The 23,958-nt window shown below is 43.6% G+C and overlaps 1 protein-coding gene across 1 annotated transcript; it reads left to right on the top strand.

Moving 5' to 3' along the window:
- Nucleotides 1-1,727: 1,727 nt before the first annotated feature.
- On the top strand, nucleotides 1,728-10,757 carry LOC140206358 (vascular cell adhesion protein 1-like). Its single transcript, XM_072274723.1, has 8 exons — nucleotides 1,728-1,840; nucleotides 2,094-2,363; nucleotides 2,741-3,037; nucleotides 3,130-3,396; nucleotides 4,469-4,732; nucleotides 5,459-5,725; nucleotides 6,216-6,479; nucleotides 9,202-10,757. The coding sequence occupies exons 1-8, from the start codon at nucleotides 1,783-1,785 to the stop codon at nucleotides 9,363-9,365; spliced, it is 1,851 nt and encodes a 616-aa protein (XP_072130824.1). The 5' UTR covers nucleotides 1,728-1,782; the 3' UTR covers nucleotides 9,366-10,757.
- Nucleotides 10,758-23,958: the final 13,201 nt, after the last annotated feature.

Genomic DNA, 23,958 nt, shown 5'->3' with positions numbered 1-23,958 from the left:
CTGCACATGACGTGTCAACTGACCCTGCAGTACCAGCAACTGTGACTTGTTCTAGGTAATTGAAGTTGTACTGACTTTTGTTTCTCCCAGTGGCTTGCCTGCTCACCCTAAGACTTCAGCTTTATTTTGGTCTACAGATCTCACAGTTTGTCCTGTTTTAAGACTGAAACGTTCATGCAGTTGTGATAATTTCTGTTCAGGCAAGCCTGTTGAGTTCTCACTGAGTCCTAATGAAATGTTTCAGCCTGAAATATCGGCTGCTTACTCTTTTCCATAGATGCTGCTTGGCCTGCTGAGTTCCTCCAGCATTTTGTATGTGTTCCTTTGGATTTCCAGCATCTGCAGATTTTCTCGTGTTTGTTTTTCCACTGAGGTTGGGTGGGACTACAACCAGCAGTCATGGGTTAAGGGTGAAAGGTGAAAATTTTAAGGGGATAATTAGGCAAGACTAGAAGTTCATGAGCATGTGGAACAAGCTGCTAGCACAAGTGCTGCATGCAAGCTCGATTTCAAAATTTAAGAGAAATTTGGATAGGTATATGGATGGTAGGCATAGAGTGCAGGTCAATGGGAGTAGGCAGGTTAAATGGTTCACCATGGACGAGATGGGTCAATGGGCTTGTTTCTGTGCTGTACTTTTCTATGACTCTAAAGGTACAAGCGTTTGGATTGGGTGTCATGCTGATGAAGTAAAGTAGTTATTGAACTGAAAGTGAAGAGTGGGAGGCAAAAAAAAAAGATGCTGGAAATCTTGAACAACATGCACAAAATTCTGGAGGAACTCAACGAGTTAGGCAGACTCTAGTCAACATTTGAGGCTGAGATCTTTCATCAGGAATAGGAGAAATAGACCTTTCAGAATTTGGCAAGTGTGACTATTGGGGGATATGTGAATACTAAAGAAAAATACTGCGAAGTGTCAACCAGGATCTTGGGAAATAGTGGAGAAGGCAGGGTCAAATAGGTTACTCCTGCTGAGTCCTTTCCTCAGCTCTTCATGCAGAGAAATGTAAGATGATACCATCTGGTAGGAAGAACAAGGAGAGACAGTATGGAATAAAGGATGCTTTTCTCTGGGATGAGTAGGTGCAGAAGGACGTTGGGTTATGATAGGGCAGTGGATGCAGCTAGTGAGTTGCTCTAGTAGAGAGCTGGAGCAGACATGGTTGGTCAAATGGCTTCTTTTTGTGCTGCAACCATTCTATGATTCTATAATTATGTTGTTCTCTTTGAAACAGAGGAGCTTGAGAGAAATCTGATTGAGGCGCTGACCTAGCCTATAGGTTAAAGAGAAATGATCCCATTAGCCCGAGCATCAAGAGTCAGAGCAAACAGGTTGAGGGTGATTGGGGGGAAAAATCACGAAAGGAAGAAAATCTACTCCGTTGCAGCGTGCAAAGAAAAATGGATACGTACTTGACTCAGGGGAGAAGAACCCAGATATATTCTTACATTGTACTGGCACTGACTCGAAGGACGGAGTGGTCCGTGTTCACAGGAAAAGTCTAATTGTAAGTATATTCCGTAGTGCTGCGATTCCATACATTTCTAGTTGCGTACTTTCTCAGAAGTGGGATTGAGAACCTGTGCAATTATTTTTCTTGTTCAGTTATTTTGACAATCATCGGAAAATCCCATTAGGAATGCACGCTTCACTGCGAAGGGAAATTCCCTGTTCTTCCATGCTTTATAAAACCGAGCAGCGGAGCCCTGCCTCACAGCTTCAAATTTGGCATCCTTTGCAGCACAGAATTAAATCTCCTGTGACATAAACGCTGAACCATGGCCAGTTGGAGACTGCCTCTGACGGCGGCACTCGCTCTGATGTTCCTGCTAACAGGTTTCTAATTTCGTTTTACTATTCCTTAATATTTTCTAATTATCTGCATTTTTTCTTATTTTGTTCAATGCCCATTAAAGTTTCTGCTGTTTGAAGAAATATGTAAATAGTATTAAAGTTGTAAGTTTTTAACATTGTACTTGCAATGTTTTCGTAAAAATTGTAAACTTTCTAGCATTAAACGCGCAAACGTTTAAAATATGTTACTGCAGTCATTCGAGTAAGGTTATCAATTCTCCTCCTCTGCATCCAGGATATGCCTTGGATTTGGAGCTAACCCCACGAAGTGTGTGGTCCCGGATTGGGGAGAAGGCAGTACTGAGCTGCCGCGCTAAGGACTGTCCGTCCCCTACAATCAAATGGACTGTCGGATTCGATCGTCCCATAGGAGAAGTCAGCAATCAAGGCTCGGTGTCCACTCTCACCATCGACCCGGTCACCGTGCAGAACGAACAGATGTACAGATGTACCGCAAAATGCGAGGGAAAAACAAAGTGGAAGGATGTCACTCTGAATGTTTATTGTGAGTATCAATTCGTCACCGAGAGGTAAACTTGTTGCATTAAATAAAAACAGAAACACTCAGCTGGTCAGACGGCTTCTGTGATGAAAGAGACTGAGTTAGCATTTCGTGACTGGAAGGTCATTAACCCGAGGATAACTCTGCTTCTCTCTCCACGGATACTGTCTGACTTCAGTATTCTAGTTTTATTTAGGATTTCCAACAACTGCGTTTTGTTTTGTTTTCGTTAAGAGTTTCGCACTATTTTTGAGTGCAAAGGTGAATGACGCGGATTATCAGAGGTACTCCAAGTCGTTCGCAATCGGGGATTGGGAATTGAGGTCTGCGCCACCGGGCTCATTCTCTTCTCAAACCCGTCTGATTGTGTGTCTCTGCAGCTCTGCCGGAGGCGGTCACCCTGGAGACGGTAGGGAGTTTGCAAGTCGGCAGGAAAGGCGCCGTGAAATGTGTCGTTCCCGATGTCTACCCCGTTGATTTGACAGTAGAGTGGCTGAATGAAACGGGAGTAATGAATACTCAAAGAGTCAACGAATACACCAGGGAAAAAAAGAATCTGACCGTCACCTATGAATTCACCCCAGAATTGCGGCATTCCGGACAAAATCTTGTATGCCGAATCCGTTTGCGAAATGAGGAGCTTCAGGTCGAGGGAACGCTCACTCTGAATATTCACTGTAAGTGTCCAGGCAGAGATTTCACTTTAAGCTTTTATACATTCAAAACCGCCTGTCTTTAACTCTCTAAATGATTCGATCTTCTTCTGCAGATCCTCCCAGAAAGATAAACATTTCCGCAGAGCCCTCTCTCACCGTGAGGAGAGGTCAGAATGCCTCGCTAACCTGTACCGCCGACGGCAATCCTCCTGTCCGCATCGTGTGGAGCAAGTCATCAGCTGACGGCTGGTCAGTGATAGCCGAGAATCAAACTGCATACCAGTTTTTACCGACCCGCATCGAGAATTCAGGAACTTACCGCTGTGAAGCCAAAAATGAGCTGGGGAAAATAGCTACGGAGGTGGAATTTTGCGTTCAGGGTGCGTGGATCTTACTGATATAATGTTTCAATTTGAATGGATTAATGAATATTAAAGTCAGAATCATAAAGCAGAAACAGGGCCTATGTCCCAACTCATGTATACTGTCCAAGGTGTATATCCAAGCTAGTCCCAGCTGCCTGCATTTGCCTCATATCTTTCTGAACACTGTACCTATTTAAATATCTTTTACGCATTGTAATTGTACCCACCTCTGCCACTTCCTCTGGCAGCTGGTTCCATACCCCACCACCTTTTGTGTGGGATAAAGTGGCACCTTCGGTTTCCCTTTTAAATCTCCGCTCTCTCACCATAAACTTCCAGTCTTCAATGCAGCACCAACACAGAGCCTGTGTACAAGAAGGGCCAGAGTCGCCTCTACTTTCTGAGGAGACTGAGGTCCCTTGGAGTATGCAGGTCTCTCCTTCACATGTCCTGCCAGCCTGTTGTCGCCAGTACAATCTTCTATGCGGTGGTTTGCTGGGGCAATGGCATCAACACGGGTGATGCCAACAGGCTCAATAATCTGTTTAGAAAGGCTGGCCCTGTTATAGGAGTCAAACTGAACACACTAGAGACTGTGATATAACAAAGGACCCTATGGAAAATCTTGGCAATTCTGGACAATGTTTCTCACCCTCTGTATGCCACCTTGGCTGAAGAGAGGAGCTCCTTTAGTATTACAGTAAGACAATTGCGCTGCTCGGAAGAGCGCTATAAAGGGTAGCTCTTACCCTCGGCCATTACGCTCTATCATGGGTCAACCTATAGCTGAGAAGTGATGACCCCCTCCGTTAGACTTTTTGAGGTAACTTATTTTTTTATTTTTTCTTCTCTTCTAATATTTCTATACTTGGATATCTCTGCACTTGTAGTGTTACTGTAATTCTGTAATTTCCTAGGATCAATAAATATATAAAAGACTGCCGTAGAATACGGCTATCCACCCTATCTATGCCCCGACCCTCGTGATTACATTCACCTCAGGCTCCTACACTCCAGGGAAAAACGTCCCTGGAACACAGGACTTTCTTTAAAAAAGTTATTAATTTCACCCTGTTTCTTTCGTCAGGCCGCCCTAGCGACACCAGACTCTCTGTCACACCTTCTGCGGTGAGGGAGGGAGACAATGTCACAATCAGCTGCACAACCCACGCAAACCCACCTGCCCATCTTGTGCTGAGGAGAAATTCGACAAGTGGATGGATGGAGCTGAAGTCGGAGAATGGAATATTCTCTATTAGTGCTGTTCAGCCGGATGATGGAGGATGTTATCTATGTGAGGCCAGCAATGATCTGGGAAGGCAGATTATTCACACAGAACTCAATGTGCAATGTATGTATGAAAATTAATCAGCTGCTTACAGAATGTCAATGTGGAAAATTCATTCAAATTGTTATGGGAAGGAAAAGAATGATCTTAATTTATCAAAGAGCCACACATGGTAGTCTAGCATTTAGCACAACGTTTATAACAGTCAGTTATAAGATTAGGGCATGATTCCCACTGCTGTCTGCAAGGAGTTTGTACATTCTCCCCGAGACCACGTGGGTTTCCTCCATGTTTTCCAGTTTCCTCCCACATTCCAAAGACATACAAGTTAGGTTAGTGAGTTGTGGGCATGCTATGTTGGCGCCAGAATTGTGGTGACGTTTACGGGCTGCCCAGCGCAATCTTTGCTGATTTGATTGGACACAGTACGACACATTGCACTGTATGTTTCAATGCATGTGTGACAAATAATAAAGCTAATCTCATTTTAAAATTCTTAGCATTCAAGCCTTTGTAAAGTACTATCACACCAACCAAGTACCTTAGACAAATAATCATTCTAGTAACGAATTGTGTGATAATAAGCTGGCAGTCAGGTTACTCTAATGTTGTTTGAGGAGTAAGTATTGGGTGGGAGTCTGGAACATACAGGGGAGAACTGTAATGCTTTATACTCAATATGGTATTATAGTAGCTTTTATGTAAACTGGAGTGGATCTTAATTTAAATATTTTAAACAACCCACTTTTAACTCTCTAAATGATACTACTGTATCTTCTTATTCTGCAGATCTTCATAAAACACTAAGCATTTCCGCAAAACCCTCACTCACTGTGAGGGAAGGTCAGAATGCCTCGCTAACCTGTACTGCCGACAGCAGTTCTCCTGTCACCATCGTGTGGAGCAAGTTATCAGCCGAGGGCTGGTCAGTGATAGCCGAGGATCAAGCTGCCCTTCAGCTTTCACAGGCCCGGATCGAAAATTCAGGAATCTACCGCTGTGAAGCCAAAAATGAGCTGGGGAAAATAGCTACGGAGGTGGAATTTCACGTTGAGGGTGCGTGGATCTTACTGATATAATGTTTCATTTTGAATGGATTAATTAAAGAATATTAAAGTCAGAACCATAAAGCAGAAACAGGGCCTTTGTCCCAACTCATGTATACTGTCCAAGGTGTGTATCCAAGCTAGTCCCAGCCGTTGGCATTTGCTTCACATCTCTCTAAACACTGTACCTACTTAAATGACATTTACGCATTGTAATGGTACCCGCCTCTGCCACTTCCTCTGGCAGCTGGTTGCATAACCAACCATCTTTTCTGTGGGATAAAGTTGCATCTTGGGTTTCCCTTTTAAATCTCTGCTCTCACACCATAAACTTCTAATTTTAGACTGCCGTACCTTGGAAAGAAGAATGCAGCCATCCATCTTATCCACGCCCCTCATGATTACATACACCTCAGACCCCTACACTCCAGGGAAAAATGTCCCTGGAACACAGGAGATCTTTTCTCAATTTATTAATTTCACTCCGTTTCTTTCGTCAGGCCGCCCCAGCGACACCAGACTCTCTGTCACACCTTCTGCTGTGTGGGAGGGAGACAATGTCACAATCAGCTGCACAACCCACTCAAACCCACCTGCCTATCTTGTGCTGAAGAGGAATTTGACAAGTGGATGGATGGAGCTGAAGTCGGAGAATGGAATATTTTCAATTAGTGCTGTTCAGCTGGATGATGGAGGCTGGTATCAATGTGAGGCCAGCAATGATCTGGGAATGCAGATTATTCACACAGAACTCAATGTCCAAGGTATGCATGAAAATTAATGTGCAGCTTCCAGAAAATTAATGTGAAAAAGTATCATGCAAAGTATTCTAGGAAGGAAAGAATGATTTTAAGATATAAAAGGGTCATGCATGGTAGTGTAACAGCACATAACTTAAAAGCATTCAGGAGAGAATTGTACTGCTGTAAACTGAGTACGTGTTATTACTGTATGTTATTACAGTATCTTTTATGTTAACTGGAATGGACCTTAATTTACCAAGATGCAACTTCAACTATAACATTCCCTCTAAGAAGAAATTGATTGCCTTTCTAGACATTTAAATCTATGTCCTTGGACTGAGACATAAACCCAGAATGAGGTCATGATGAATATAGAAACTTAGAAACATAGAAAATATTCAGCACAATACAGGCCCTTCGGCTCACAAAGCTGTGCTGAACATATCCCTACCTTAGAACTACCTAAGCTTTACCCATAGCCCTCTATTTTTCTAAACTCCATGCAGCCATCCAGGAGTCTCTTAAAAGACCCTATCGTTTCCGTCTCCACCACCACCGCCGGCAGCCCATTCCATGCACTCACCACTCTCTGCATAAAAAAGACTTACTCCTGACATCTCATCTGTACCTACTTCCAAGCACCTTAAAACTGTGCCCTCTCATGCTAGCCATTTCAGCCCTGTGGAAAAGCCTCTGACTATCCACATGATCAATGCCTCTCATTATCTTGTACACCTCTATCAGGTCACCTCTCATCCTCCATCGCTCCAAGGAGAAAAGGCTGAGTTTACTCAACCTATTCTCATAAGGCATGCTCCCCAATCCAGGCAACATCCTTGTAAATCTCCTCTGCACCCTTTCTATGGCTTCCGCGTCCTTCCTGTAGTGAGGCGACCAGAATTGAGCACAGTACTTCAAGTGAGGTCTGACCAGGGTCCTATATAGCTGCAACATTACCTCTCAGCTCCTAAACCCAATCTCACAAATTGATGAAGGCCAATTCACCGTGTGCCTTCTTAACCATAGAGTCAACCTGTATAGCAGCTTTGAGTGTCCTATGGACTTGGACCCCAAGATCCCTCTGATCCTCCACACTGCCAAGTCTTACCATTAATACTATGTTCTGCCATCATATTTGACCTACCAATATGAACCACTTCACACTTATCTGGGTTGAACTCCATCTGCCACTTCTCAGCTCAGTTTTGCATCCTATCAATGTCCTGTTGTAACCACTCACAGCCCTCCACACTACCCACAACACCCTCAACCTTTGTGTCATCAGCAAATTTACTAAGCCATCCCTCCACTTCCTCATCCAGGTCATTAAGAGGAGGAGTCCCAGAACAGATCCCTCAGGAACACCACTGGTCACCAGCCTCCATGCAGAATATGACCCATCTACAACCACTCTTTGCCTTCTGTAGGCAAGCCAGTTCTGGATCCACAAAGCAATGTCCCCTTGGATCCCATGCCTCCTTACTTTCTCAATAAGGGGTACCTTATCAAATGCCTTGCTAAATTCCATATACACTACATCTACGGCTCTACCTTCATCAATGTGTTTAGTCACATCCTTAAAAAATTCAATCAGGCTCGTAAGGCACGAGCTACCTTTGACAAAGCCATGCTGACTATTCCTAATCATTTTATGCTTCTCCAAATGTTCATAAATCCTGCCTCTCAGGATCTTCTCCATCAACTTACCAACCACAGAAGTAAGACTCACTGGCCTATAATTTCCTGGGCTATCCCTACTCCCTTTCTTGAATAAGGGAACAACATCCGCAACCCTCCAATCCTCCGGAACCTGTCCCATCCTCACTGATGATGCAAGGATCATTGCCAGAGGCTCAGCAATCTCCTCCCTCGCTTCCCACAGTAGCCTGGGGTACATCCCTTCCGGTCCCAGTGACTTATCCAACTTGATGCTTTCCAAAAGCTCCAGCACATCCTCTTCCTTAAGATCTACATTCTCAAGCTTTTCAGTCCACTGCAAGTCATCCCTACAATCGCCAAGATACTTTTCTGGAGTGAATACTGAAGCAAAGTATTCATTAAGTATCTCCACTATTTCCTCCGGTTCCATACATCTTTTCCACTGTCACACTTGATTGCTCCTATTCTCTCGTATCTTATCCTCTTGCTCTTCACATACTGGTAGAATGCCGTGGGGTTTTCCTTAATCCTGTCCACCAATGCCTTCTCATGGTCCCTTCTGGCTCTCCTAATTTCATTCTTAAGCTCCTTCCTGCTACCCTTATAATCTTCTAGATTCCTATCATTACTTAGTTTTTTGAACCTTTCATAAGCTCATAATCTATAAATATTACAGATTGTGATCTATAATGATAACAATTATTGCTAAAATATATCTTCTCCAGCATCATTTCTGAGTGTTTGGGCTCAGCCTTCCAAATAGGCCAATGAAAGAGAAGTCACCATTGGTTGCACTGTTCATAACATCTCCTTCAACAGCTTCACCTGGAAGAAAGTAGAAAACAACAGCAAAGCTATTCTGCCCTTCATGCCCTTTACAATCCATAAAATAATCCCCAGTGATGCTGGCTTTTATGAGGTTGAAATAATCAGTAAATCTGGGTATCAAGCAGGATTTGTGGAAATAAATGTTACTGGTCAGCTTAAGCAAAGACTGGGACTATTGTGTTAAATGAGCATTGGTCCTCGGAAACTACATTTTACTGACTTTTTTTTTTAAACACGGCCTCCTGTTTCTTTGCAGAACGAGATGTGGTAGCCGAAGCTAAGAGTCCCGTGGGAATCATAGCACCAGCTTTCATAGGGGCGGCAGTGGGATCAGTTGGACTGGTGCTTTCTGGTCTATATTACGTCTATCGCAGAATCAATTTAAAGAATTCATACCAAATGTCAAATGACATATTGTGACATTACAATAAAAGACTGAAAGAAGAGAACTTCCACTTCTAGAACAATCTAATCTCTGTTGCTGTGCTGTCAGGGCCAGTATGTTTGGACACCAGAAGGTGATATTTGTTGCATCATAAACCTTTCTTAAAGGCATCACCAACAGCTGGTATCCAAGGAAGAGAAAGAAGAGCACATTTGAACTTTAGGCACTTTATTGTAAATAATCCTCAGAATTTACTGACTGTCTTGAAGGGAGTATTAGCTGGGGTATTCATGTTGGAGGAAACGTAGCAGAAACATCTGCTCAAATGAAATTGTCTTTGGTATTGCTCACCCATGGCTCCCAGGCATATTTCAAACTGTTAGCACTCACCTGTGAAACAACCCTAGTTTTCAGATGCAACACACAAAATGTTGGAGGCACTCAGCCAGCCAAACATCATCTATGGAGGGAAATGAAGAGCGCTGTTTCGGGCTGAGATCCTTCATTGGGTCTTTTTTTTTCCTTCCATGGATGCTATCTCACCAGCTGAGTTCCTCCAGCATGTTGTGTGTTGCATAAGATTTCCACCATCTGCCTTGGGTGATTTGGGAGCAAAACACTTTACACTGACTATTCTACAGTTTAAGTTATTTGAACTCATGAAGAGTTTGTGATTATCTGTATTTTTTTTAAACTGCTACTGCTTCCCCTCAATACCTGTGAACTTCTGCTATTATTCCTAACACATTGAACCAGGGACACTGTCTGTTATGGATGAGATCTGGGAACTGTGTACTGGGTTAGGTACAGGGTGCGAGGCACCATTGGCTGCTTGCCAGAGTTTTCTGAAGCCGGAACTGGAGGTGTTAACCACCAAGTGAAAATGTACTTTTAAACTAAGCCAACAAGTGAGATGCAGACCGAGTCCTGATGCAGGATTTTGACCAGAAATGTTGACAATTCCGTTCCCCCCACCACATAGATGCTGCTTGGCTCATTGAGTTCGTCCAGCAGTCTTGTGTCTCCAAATCAAACTCAATTTACGTTGCACTCAACACAGGTTGATTCGATCATTTTTTCGCAAGATGTTAAAGCAGGCAATAATGTAAACTAAGCAACCTAATAAAAATAAAATCCAAACTGTTTTGAATTAATACATAATTCAAATTAAGTAACTTTTTTCCACAATTAGAATGCGTTATGTTCACCTTCATTGCTGTCAAAATTTGAAAATGTTTCAAGGAGGAAGCCAGGGTTTTCATTGATGGTTCCAATGAGTTGAAACAAAATGCCCGTGTTAAGTCTTCCCTGATGTGGTTTGTTTATCTCCAGTTACTAGATCTCACTATGTGTAAGTTCTCCACTGTTGTTGAAGCAATTATGTTGCAAGTTGAGGGAGTTTGTACTGTAATGCGTTGGTGAATAATAAAACCGCCTTCAACTACAACTATGCCGGGAATGGAGTTATCTATCAGTCTCCAGGGGAAGACTCTTAAGCGAGGGCAGAATTGTAAAAAGACACTTAACGGCGATTGAATCTGCGGTGGATAGATATTGATTCTGTGAGCTCCCGCAGGACTGCTTGTCAGCAAAGAAGAAAAGCCTTAAACAGGTCAATGTCGGCAGCAGAGAAGAGAAACCTTGAAACTAGGTCAGTCTGTTCTGTAAGTTCAACTAGGTTATTGAGAGAGGCTAGCGGATCAGCGGCAAGCATGGCGGTGCTAGAAGCCCTGGTTAGGGCCGAAGCATCGCTAGCTAAGGCGTGGTTTGCACTAAGAGAACTTGACATTGAAGTGAGACAGGCTGGAAGCCACATTAGAGACACTGCAACATAAAATGGAGGCGGAGGCGGCTTTAGCCGAAGCCAGTCTTTGTGGTGGGCATAGAGCATCTAGCTGACAATGATGATGTTAGGTCAAACTCACCTTGTCATTCCGCTGAGAGGAATACCAGGTATGTTCAAGACCAGTCGGCTTATGCTCATACCCCCCCCCCACCAGCAAACACTGAAGACTTAGGCCAGCCAATCAGGACTGGAAGGGATTGTTCCCCTTTCACAGGATAACACCCCGCAACTCGACACCTTTTATGCAAACGGGACAGAACGAAGACCGCATCCCTCACATGCTTGTACTTGTATGAGACAGGCAGATATCTCAAAACACTTAATGACCGGCCACTCACTTGCCCACTGAGATGATGGAGAGATGTCATGTAGTAAGAGAAGACTCCAACACTCCTACATACCATGGTACAACACAAACACGAGGAAATCTGCAGATGCTGAAATTTCAAGTGTTACATAACCGGCAACAATGAATATTAATCGAGACAAGTTTTAAAAAAACTACTAAACATTTATTAAACATGTAGAAACGGTAAGAAAAAAAAAACAAAGGAACTTTAACCAGAGGTTAACAGGTACGCAGCCATTCACCAACTCGCCACTCGGCTCTGGTTCTTAAAGTGTTAAATGCGAAAACAGTTCTTAAAGCAATACAGTCAGATATAGTTCTTAAAGCTATAACTTCGAAAGTCCGATAGTTTTACACATTCAATTGGGAGAGACTTCTCTGGAGAAGGATTTCTTTACAGACGCACCTTTACTGCTGGTTCTGTCCATAGGATTCCCGATGCCAAAAATAAACAGTTTAAATCAACTGACCTTAAATTCCTTTAGAGAGAGAGCACCTTTTTGCATGAACTCATTGCCCTTTTGCAAGTTATCTCAATTCAGGTTCTCTCCAATGAAGACTCAATAAGGTCAATTCTTTATTAAACTGCCAAACGATGCCAACTTCTCTCCATCCTTCACTTCGATGAATTCTTCACTCTCCCTTCAAAACTATCGGAATTGAGTAAATTGGCACTTCCAGCCACAAATTCCCAGTCCAATAATACAAATCTTGTAAGAGAACGCACCTTCTGTTTTAAAAATGAAACTGTGTCACAAAAACAAACACGCAACAGAAATGGAGATACAGCACATTCTACCTGGAAATCTACAAACTCAAAAACTAACTGCGTCACCTGGGTTAACCCTTATATAGTCACGGGGGTGGGGGGGGGCACATGTCATCACGTGACCTCACATCGGTGGGAAAATCACATCAGGTGACCTCCAAAAGACCATTACATCATTCTCACAAGAAAAAACAGATCTCCTTGAGCATGTAAAACAAGCAACACACATAAAAGTTGCTGGTGAACGCAGCAGGCCAGGCAGCATCTCTAGGACGAGGTACAGTCGACGTTTTGGGCCGAGACCCTTCGTCAGGACTAACTGAAAGAAGAGATTTGGAAGTGGGAGGGGGAGGGGGAGATCCAAAATGATAGGAGAAGACAGGAGGAGGAGGGATGGAGCCAAGAGCTGGACGGTTGGTTGGCAAAAGGGATATGAGAGGATCATGGAACAGGAGGCCTAGGGAGAAAGAAAGGGGGGAGAGGCACCAGAGGATGGGCAAGGGGTATAGTGAGGGGGACAGAGGGAGAAAAAGGAGAGAGAGAAAAAGAATGTGTGTATATAAATAAATAACAGATGGGATATGAGGGGGAGGTGGGGCATTAGGGAAGTTTGAGAAGTCAATATTCCTGCCATCAGGTTGGAGGCTACCCAGACAGAATATAGGTTTCCCCTGCCATCCGAAGATAGAGTGTTCCTATGAAACGGTTCGTAAGCCGGAATGTCGTAAAGCGAAGAAGTAATTTCCATTTATTTACATGGGAAAATTTTGTGAGCGTTCACAGACCCAAAAATAACCTACCAAATCATGCCAAATAACACATAAAACCTAAAATAACAGTAACATATAGTAAAAGCAGGAATGATATGATAAATACATAACCTATATAAATTAGAAATACTTCTCTACAACGATTGCCTGCACTGTTTTCCGTAGCGAAAATCTCACACAAGCGCTCTTGGCAGAAACACGGCGCAAGCACTCTCGGCAGAAAATCTCACGCAAGCGCTGTTGGCAAAACACTCTCTCCAGTAACCTTTAGGCTATGAAGCTGCCAAATCATACCAAATAACACGTAAAAATACACAGCCAATATAAAGTAGAAATAATGTATGTACAGTGTAATATCACTTACTGGAATTGGGACAGCGCCGAGCACACTGATGATGGTGTGTTAGACTGAGTCGTCGCAGGTTGGGGTGGTGCAGTGGCCCCCACCCTCCGGGCAGCAACCCGATACCAATCCGTGAAGAATGCAGGGGTCCAGCGGTAGCCAGGAGGCACACAGCACATCTTTAAGAAAAAAATTGAAATAAACATGCTAATTAATTGGGTGCCGCCCAGCACGTAATTGTCGGCCCAGATCAGAGGCTGCATTGCCTCTGATCTGGGCCAACACTTACATGCCGGGTGGCACCTAATTAATTAGCATGTTTATTTTGGCTTTTTTCTTAAAGAGGTGCTGTGTGCCTACCGGCTACCGCTGCATTCTCTGCGAATTGGTATCTGTCCGGGGCCTGGGGGTTGGGGTGGTAGGACACAGGAGGTGTCATCTCATCGTCCATCAGGGCAGGCAGCTCATCTTCTCCTATGGCTGCCCACCTCGATGTCGAAGGTCGAGGTTGGTCGTCTGCTGCGGCTGATGTGGAAGGCTTGCTTAACTGCTGCCTCTTGCATTTTTATATCATACAGTTCTTTGTAAGCTCTCAAACCATCCTGCAAACATGCCCTAAACTGACGTACCCTTTCAAAGTCGTACTTTTCTGCAATCATTGTTGTCAATTGCGGCGAAAATCTCACGCAGTTGCTTCATGTTCAGTTCCTGGACAACTTTAGCTTTGGTCCATTTGCTACTGTGTTCAGTTTCGATTGTTATCCTTTCCTCTTGCAACTGCATCAGCTCTTCATTTATCAGTTCTTGGTCATGGGATGCCAGAACCTCTTCAACATCATTTTCGTCAACTTCCACAAGTCAAACTCACTTTGTCCTTACTTTGTTCACCATGATTGAAACGCTTAATTATGTCTAGTTTTATGCTAAGTGTAACACCCTTACGAGCTCTTTCAGGCTTTTCCGATGCCTTAGAACTCATCTTGCTAACGGATGCTCACAGGCATGTGTTTAAGCAATGCCGGCAATAATGCAGTTCTGAATCCAGGGGAGCGCTCTGCTTTTATCACACGCTGCCCAGGGGCGGTGCTAAGGTGGTCCTAGCTGGTGCTATAGTACCACCAGAAATTACAATAGCACCACCAAGAAATTAACTGAAATTTGTCCTTTCTACACTTCTGCTTATTCGTTCGTTGACAATGTCTTGCCGTTGCTGTCCTCAGATCAGTTAAGCTGATCTAAGATTACTTAAGGTGGTGATGTCACTCACTCTCCCTCACGTGAGAGATTGATAGTATACATCCAGGCGCAGATCCATGACCTCGCGAGACTAACGGATGCCACACACACACACACACACACAGTGCTTTTACGAGCTAGCGTGGGCCTGGCACGTGCATTATTTTGGCCGGCGTGAAAAGTTGATCGATTTTTAGTGAGAAAATGACCTCATCCAGAGGAATTAATTGAAAGTGACATGCAGAAAGAAGTAAGTGGGGATGAGAATGATAGCAGTTCATCGAAGGAGTGCGAAGGCGAAGTAGAGGAACAAGAAATGGAGCGGGATTCGGAAGAGAACGTGGATGAAGCTGCTCTTAGTGCTAGTGGGAATTCTGTTAGTGATGTTAGCCAACAGCCTGAGGAAGGACCCTGTTGACTAGCATTGAAAAAATACCCTTTGCTGCTCGCAACGGTTTGGCAATCAGCAAAGGAGTTTTATTCGTGGCTGGTTTGACCTGCTGGAATATTCGATGACGAAAGATACTACGTTCTGCTTCGCATGCAGGCATTTCCTGTGTGGAGGACATGGGTTCCATTCTGAGTCTACCTTCACTGTCACCGGTTACCGCAACTGGCGGAAAGCTACAACAGCTTTCATAACCCACCATGTAAGTGCAGCTCATAAGTTTGCTATGGAAGCATGGGCTGAATTCAGATTGAGAAAACAAGATGATTCAAGATTGGGAAATATGCTTGACAAAGGACATGCAAAGATTGTCCAAGAAAATTGTGAGTATATGAGAGCAGTGGTTGAGTCTCTACGCTATACTGCGTGCCAAGGCATTGCTCAGCGAGGACACCGGGAGAATGATGGATCTGGCAATAGGGGAAACTTTGTTGAGTTGCTCATTGTAATTGGACAGTGTGATAAGACTCTAGCTAAATAAAAGAGGACAATCCTGGAAATGCAAAAAACACCCATCACGATATCCAAAATGAAATTATGGGTATTATGTCAGATATGGTCAGACGTCAGATAAGTGCAGAAATCAAGGAGGCTGGACATTTTGCCATCATGGTGGATGACAGTAAAGACTTGAGTAAAAAGGAGCAAATATCAGTGGTGGTGCGGTATTTCAATAACGAAACAGTGCTTGAAGAATTCTTGCACTTCACTCCAGCAGAATGGTTGGACGCAGAGTCGCTTCTTAAGAGCATTGAACAGACACTCGCCCAGTGTGTTTTGATAAGAACGTGTGTATAGGTCAGTGTTATGACGGGGCGTCAGTGATGCCCGGGTGCAATAAGGGGGTACAAGAGAGGTTCAGGAAAGAAGTCCCGCGGGCATTATATATACACTGCCAAGCTCACAGACTTAACCTTGTTTTAGTGGATGTTGTGAGCAATGTACAACAAGCGGATGAGTTTTTTGAAACTGTGCAGCTGCTTTACAACTTCTTTTCATACTCTGTTGCCCACGATCTTTTCATGAAGAAACAGAGAGAACTGGAATCAACTGCACAGCCCATGGAGTTGAAGAAATTGTCAGATGCACGCTGGGCATGGCAGTATACAGCTTTGTGGGCTATAAGGAAATCACTCCCTGCCATTCTAGCTACACTACAGGATATTATGTGTCAACCAAATGCACCGAGGAAAACGGAGGCCAGAGCTGTAAATGGACTGATTGACGAGCAGTTTGCTTTACTTCTCACTCTGAGGATTTATTCCGAGTCACCAAGTTCAAGTCAGACCAGCTACAATCTCCCAGTTTGGAGCTTTCATCCGCTGTGGACTTGGCTCAGTCTGTTATCGATGCACTCTCAGCAAAACGGGGAGAGGAATCATGGAGAGAAATTCAGACAAGAGCTAGGGACCTGTGCATCAAGGCCTGTATACACAGCAGACCACATGAAAGGAGACAGGCCCAGCCACCCCGCCGTCTACATGATTTTGTCGTTGAGGCCCAAACTGAACGCACACCTGTCACGTCCTTTGATGACCTACGCAAGCACTCTTTCTATCCAGTTATAGACAGATTTCTGACTGAAATGAAAAGAAGTGAGTCAGCTAGGGTGATATACTGCGTCCGGTGCTCCTGATGAGGCCTTCTATATATTGGTGAGACCTGACGCAGGGTGGGAGACCGTTTCGCTGAACACCTACGCTTTGTCTGCCAGAGAAAGCAGGATCTCCCAGTGGCCACACATTTTAATTCCACATCCCATTCCCATTCTGACATGTCTATCCACAGCCTCCTCTACTGTAAAGATGAAGCCACACTCAGGTTGGAGTCTGGGTAGGATTCTGTCTGGGTAGCCTCCAACCTGATGGCATGAACATTGACTTCTCTAACTTCCGCTAATGCTCTACCTCTCCTTCGTACCCCATCCGTTATTTATTTATATATATGTGTATCCTCTTTCTCTCTCTCCTTTTTCTCCCTCTGACCCTCTCACCATACTTCTTGCCCATCCTCTGGACTTCCCCCCTCCTCCTTTCTTTCTCCCTAGGCCTCCTGTCCCATGATCCTCTCATATCCCTTTTGCCAATCACCTGTCCAGCTCTTGGCTCCATCCCTCCCCCTCCTGTCTTCTCCTATCATTTTGGATCTCCCCCTCCCCCTCCCACTTTCAAATCTCTTACTCACTCTTCTTTCAGTTAGTCCTGACGCAGGGTCTCGGCCTGAAATGTCGACTGTACCTCTTCCTAGAGATGCTGCCTGGCCTGCTACGTTCACTAGCAATTTTTATGTGTGTTCCCACCCTGCTTTTCCAGTTTCTTCCAGGATGAAGCCAAAATGAGGAACAACTTCAGCTTTATCATGATCACCTCTAGCTCAGTACAGTTTAAATCAGAGACCCTGTCATGGTGCACAAAACTAAGGCTGCCAGTGCTGCCCAAAAGGATGATCCTAACAAACAGTACTCTGTACATCAGAAACTACACCCTCTCTGGAAGTGCAGAGGCTTCCAGGAGAAACTCCTAGAGGAGGAAGGGCCTTCCTTAAAAAACACTCCATGTGTTTCCGCTACTGCTCTTCAACTAATCATCAGGCGAGGGGTTGTAATACTGCCATCCAGTGATGAGAATACAACAGCAACAAACATTGCAGCTCTTCATGGTGGCCCATTACCCTGGTCTGTGAAGAGCAACACAAGTACCTCCCTGCAGCATGGCAGTGAGGGAGATGAATCACCTTCATCTTCAGTTGCCACCTCTTCCTGTACCGAGGTCTGTGGGGAAAACTCTGCCAGTACGTCATGTTTAAAGGTCTACTTGTCAGTGTTTATGTGGAAGGCCACCGTGAGAAGAGGATGTATGTCATCTTCCATAATCAGAGCAGAAGTCTCTAGCTATCTCATCTTTCTTCAAGTCTTCGACATAACTGATGGAACCTCACCTTATACACTTAAGGCATGTGCAAGTGTGTCACAGATGGTTGGACAAAGAGCAAGAAACTTTATTGTCCAATCTGTTGATGAAAAGACTTGTTTAGCTCTCCCCACACTCATTGAGTGTGACGAACTTCCAGACAACAGGAAGTCCCCACTCCAGAAGCAGAGGCTCACCTCTAATCCGTAGCCAGCAAGATACCGTCAATTGACCCAAAGCCTGAGATCCTGCCTCTGCTAAGAAGAAACAACATACAGGTACACAAAGTACTCAAGCAACATAAGGGGCCTCCAAACGCCACTGTTGTACAGAAGTCAGCACTGGGGTGGGTCATGGAGATGTCTGTCTAGACAGTGCACACAAACCTGTCAGCATCTTCAGAACCAGCATTCTAGAAAACAGGCATCTCAGTCTCATAATTTCTTGTCTTAGCTGCATCCACATCAAGGAGAGTTTCTGCCAGCATCCTGTCTCTCCTGCCTTGACCTCACAACGAAGGTTTGACAAGCAACACAGCAAGCATGGGTGAATCTGTCTTTGTCCATACAAACGATGACAACAAACCAGCTCCTTCAATGGATGACCTTATTTTCCTGAGGATAATGGAGAACAGATTCTATCAAGGCAACTCAAACAGCTGGGTGGCACCATTCCCCTTCCATAGTACCTGACAATGCCTCCCAAACAACCGTGAGCAAGCAAGCAACACACACAAAATGCTGGAGGAACTTAGCAGGCCAGGCAGCATCTATATAAAAAAAGCACAGTCAACATTTCAGGCTGAAACCCTTTTGCAGGACTGGAGAAAAAAAACCTGAGGAGCAGATTTGAAAGGTGGCGGGAGGGGAGAGAGAAACACGATGCTACAGGTGAAACTTGGAGGGGGAGGGATGAAGCAAAGAGCTAGGAAGTTGATTAGTGAAAGAGACAGAAGGCCCTGGAAGAAAGAAAAAAGTAGGGGGTGGGGGAGGAGCACCAGAGGGAGGTGATGGGCAGGCAAGGAGATAACATGAGAGAGGGAAAAGGGATGGGAAATGGTGAAGTGGGGGGCATTACTGAAGTTTGAGAAATTGACGTTCATGCCATCAGGTTCAAGACTACCCAAACGGAATATAAGGTGTTGTTCCTTCAACCTAGGTGTGGCCTTATCATGCCAGTGGAAGAGGCCGTGGATGGACCTATTGGAATGGGAAGTGGAATTAAAATGGGTGGCCACTGGGAGATCCTGCTTGTTCATGGACAGAGCATAGATGCTTGGCGCAGTGGTTTCCCATTCTACGTCAAGTCTCACCGATATACAGGAGAACTGAGCACAGTAAACGCCAGATGTGATAATGGACTTCAGGAAGGGCGGGGGGGGGGGATGAGTGAACATGAACAGTGGTAGAGGTCAGAAGTGGAGAGAGTGAGTAATTTCAAGTTCCTGAAGTGTCAAGATCTGAGGATCTAGCCTGGTCCCAACATATCAATACAGCTATAAAAAAGGCAAGACAGTGGCTATATATCATTAGGAGTTTGAGATTTGGTTTGCCATCTAGAACATTCAAACTTCTACAGATGTGCCCTGGAAAGCATTCTGACAGGCTGCATCACTGTCTGGTACTGGGGTGGGGGGGGGGAGGTGCAGGGGTGGTGCTACTGCACAGGATTGAAAGAAGCTACAGAAAGTTGTACAATCAGTCAGCACCATCCTGGGTGCTAGCCTTTGTAATATCAAAGACATCTTCTAAGGAGTGGCGCCTCAGAAAGGCAGAGTCCATTATTAAGGACACTAACCACCCAGGACATGCCCTCTTACTGTTACCGTCAGGAAGGAGATACAGAAGCCTGAAGGCACACACTGAGCAATTCCTAAATGGACATTGAACCCATTAACACTACCTCACTTTGTTATATTATTTATTTTTGCACTATTTTTAATTTAACTAATATATACGTAAATACACACACACTTATTTTTCCTATATTATCATGTATTGCATTGTACTGTTGCCATTAAGTCAACAGATTTCAAATTTCACGGCATATACCAGTGGTATTAAAACTGATTCTGACTCTGCATAGTGCAGTTCCAGTATATTTTATTTATAATGTTTTCAATCCAAAGAGGATTGTTCTGGAATTCTGGTTGCTTGTTTTTAAAAGTGAGTAGCTGAAAACCTGTGAGTATGCACGTACTACTGACTATCTGATTTTGCTTGTTTTAATAAACTGTATAACCTCCTTAAGAGCTCTTTCTCACGACATTCTTTGCATGTTGATGGTCTACGATTGACCTAAAATCATAGCAGTGTTATTGTTTCAGTCAAAGCACTTACCTTGAAAGTGATGAGACTTCTTGTTTTGAGTTGAGATTTGTGTTTTCTACAATTATTAAATTCAATATTCGTAGAGCAAATAACAGGCATTTTGGAGCTACAGCTAAAAATAAACTATACTGGCTCCACAATTTCTGTGGAAACTGACACCTTGAAGAAATTGGTCATTAACAAATAGACAGAAATAACTGGCTTTAAAACTGTCATCACTTAAAACAAGCTACTATCACATTTAAGTCAAAGGCCACCGAAGATGGGGAACTACTAATAATAAAGAGTAACAAGAACAAAATAATATACGTAGTGATTACAGAATGTAATTTGTTCTTTAAAAGCTCTTGAAATATAATGGAACAGAAACATTTAAGGATAGTTTCAAGCATGACATGTTTACTTAGGCTTGTTACGTAGTTTCAATTTCAGTACTGAAGATTCTTCTCAAGACCACCAGCCTGAATAACGTAAAATTAGGGGTCAGGGCTTAGGCTACAGATCAGGAGGAACTTTTAGCTGTTTACAACTTAAGCATTCTCAGTTTTTGTAACTTCTACTTTAGATTATTTTGTGGAGTTTGATTCTTTAAATATATTCAAAGTTGAGTTAGGTACATTTTGTACTATACAAGAGTGCACAGTTAATGGGGGAAGGTCAGTAAACTGCATTTCAGGCCACCATTAAATCTGATTGATAATGGAGCCAAGAGGCATGGGGTCAACTTGTATTTCTTACATTCTGAAATAAAAGAAAAAGGTTGTGATTTGGTAGTTTTTAAGTGAGACAAAGACTGCAATACATTGAATCAATGTGTGTCCATCTCCATTATAGAGGAAGTTCTGCCTCTTCTACTGTGAGTGGAATGTGACATCCTATCGTTACTTTGGTTCAATGGAATGACTACAGATATGTGATATATTGATAAGACCTGTCAGTTCTCGAGAGGGAGCTTGGAGAGGCAAGTTGACGCAGAAGATTGTAACAGTGGAACAGTGAGTTGCTGGTCTCTGCTCTGGTTGTTGCAAGAGTGACCCATGCTGGAGAGAGCGTCAGTCTGAGATACCAGACTGCTGGTTTGTGGATTGTGGTTTGATGGACTCTTGGTCCTTCTGCTGTTGTTTGCATGGAGGTGGGGAGCGTCGGTGCTTCCGCTGGTGGGGGTGGGGAGGGATGCTTTTTTTGCTGCTTCTTATGTGAGGGGAGGAGGATCTTTAGGGTTTCAATATTTCTATTGCTCTATGGGGTTTCTTTGTTTTTGTGGCTGTCTGTGAAGAGGATGAATTTCAGGTTGTGTACTGGATACATACGCTCAGATATTAAATGTACTTTGCAACATCACATAACAACATAAGAAATAGGAGCAGGAGGAGGCCATCCGGCCTGTCAAGCCTGCTCCACCATTCAATAAGATCATGGCTGATCTGGCCATGGACTCATCTCCACCCTCTTGCCTTTTCCCCATACCCCTTAATTTCCATACTATGCAAAAATCGATCCAATCTTGTCTTAAATATGTTACTGAGGTAGCCTCTACTGCTTTATTGGACAGAAAATTCCACAGATTCACCACTCTATGAGAAAAGCAGTTTCTCCTCATCTCCGTCCTAAATCTACTCCCCAAATCTTGATGCTATGTTGCCTAGTTCTAGTCTCACCTACCAGTGGAAACAACTTTCCTGCTCTTATCTTAGCTATCCCTTTCATAATTTTATATGTTTCTATAAGATCTCCTCTCATTCTTCTGAATTCCAGCGAGTACAGTCCCAGGCAACTCAATCTCTTCTCATAGCCTAACCCCTCATCTCCGGAATCAACCTGGTGAACCTCCTCTGCACTGCCTCCAAAGCCAGTATATCCTTCCAGAGCTGCATGCAGCACTCCAGATGTGGCCTCACTAGTACCCTGTACAGTTGCAGCATAATCTCCCTGCTCTTAAATTCAATCTATCTAATAATGAAGGCCAACATCCCATTTGCCTTCTTGATAGCCTGCTGCACCTTCAAACCAACCTTTTGTGATTCATGCACAAGCACTCCCAAGTCCCTCTGCACAGAAGCATGCATTTAAATAATATTCTGCTATTCCATTTTTTTCTTCCAAGTTGATGACCTCATATTTATCAACATTGTCTTCCATCTGCCAGACCCTTGCCCACTCACTTAACCTGTCTATATCTCTCTGCAGACTCTCCTTATCTTCTGCACAATTTGTTTTTCCACTCAATTTAGTATCATCCGCAAACTTGGATACACTATACTTGGTCCCCTCTTCCAGATCGTTAATGTATATCGTGAACAGTTGCGGGCCCAGCACTGATCCCTGTGGCACACCGCTCACCACTGATTGCCAACCAGAGTAACACCTATGTATCCCAACTTTCTGCTTTCTATTAGTTCACCAATCCTCTGTCCATGCTAATATATCACCTCGACTCTATGCATCCTTATCTCATGAATAAGTCTTTTATGTGGCACCTTACTGAATGCCTTCTGAAAATCCAAGTAATTAACATCTATCTGTTCCCCTCTATCCACTGCGCTCGTTATATCCTTAAAGAACTCCAGTAAGTTTGTCAAACCGGTCCTGCACTGGCTGAATTTGTGCTGTGATGGATCTATTTCTTTCCAGATACCTTGCTATTTCTTCTTTAATGATAGCTTCAAGCATTTTTCCAACTACAGATGTTAAATTAACTGGCCTATAGTTACCTGCCATTTGCCTATAACTTTTTTGAATAGTGGCATGACACTTGCCATCTTCCAATCTGCCAGGACTGTCCAAAGTCCGGAGAATTTTGGTAAATCATCACCAAAGCCTCTACTATAACTTCTGCCATTTCTTTCAGTACCCTGGGATGCATTCCATCAGGACCAGGGGACTTGTCTATCTTCAGGTCCACAAGTTTGCTCAGCACTACCTCTTCAGTAATAGCTATTGTATCCAGGACCTCACCTCCCATTGCATCCATCACATCTTTCTTTGGCATGTTAGGTGTATCCTCCACCACAAGGACTAACACAAAATTGTCATTCAACGTCTCTGCCATTTCGTCATTACCCAATATCAATTCACCCTTCTTGTCTTCCAAGGGACCTATTTTCACTTTAGCCACCTTTTTCCACTTTATATAATTATAAAAACTTTTACTATCCATTTTTATATTTTGTACTAGTTTAGTTTCATAATCTATCTTCATTTGTTGCTTTTTAAAGTTTTCCAAATCTTCCAGTTTCCCACTACTCATGGCGACTTTGTATGCATGAGCTTTTAGTTTGATGCTTTCTTTTATTTCCTTAGTTATCCAAGGCCAGCCCACCCCACCCTTTCTGTCCTTGCTTTTAACTGGAATATAATTTCGTTGAAAAATCTCTTTGAAAGTCTTCTACTGTTCCTCAGCCATCTCACCATATAGCCTGCGTTCCAGTCTACACCAACCAAACCTCCCTCATCCCATTGTCGTCTCCATTGTTTAGGCATAATACACTAGTTTTAGATCGAACTATTGTACCCTCCATTTGTATGAGAAACTCGATCATACAGTGATCACTCTTTCCAAGAGGATCCCAAACTTCAAGATCACTAATTTTACCTATCTCCTTGCACAGGACCAGATCTAAAATAGCAT

The sequence above is a fragment of the Mobula birostris genome, chromosome 12 (genome assembly GCF_030028105.1).
Source record: "Mobula birostris isolate sMobBir1 chromosome 12, sMobBir1.hap1, whole genome shotgun sequence".
Classification (NCBI taxonomy): domain Eukaryota; kingdom Metazoa; phylum Chordata; class Chondrichthyes; order Myliobatiformes; family Myliobatidae; genus Mobula; species Mobula birostris.
Note: the sequence above shows the minus strand (reverse complement) of the source record. Positions and strands in the feature narration are given on the sequence as shown.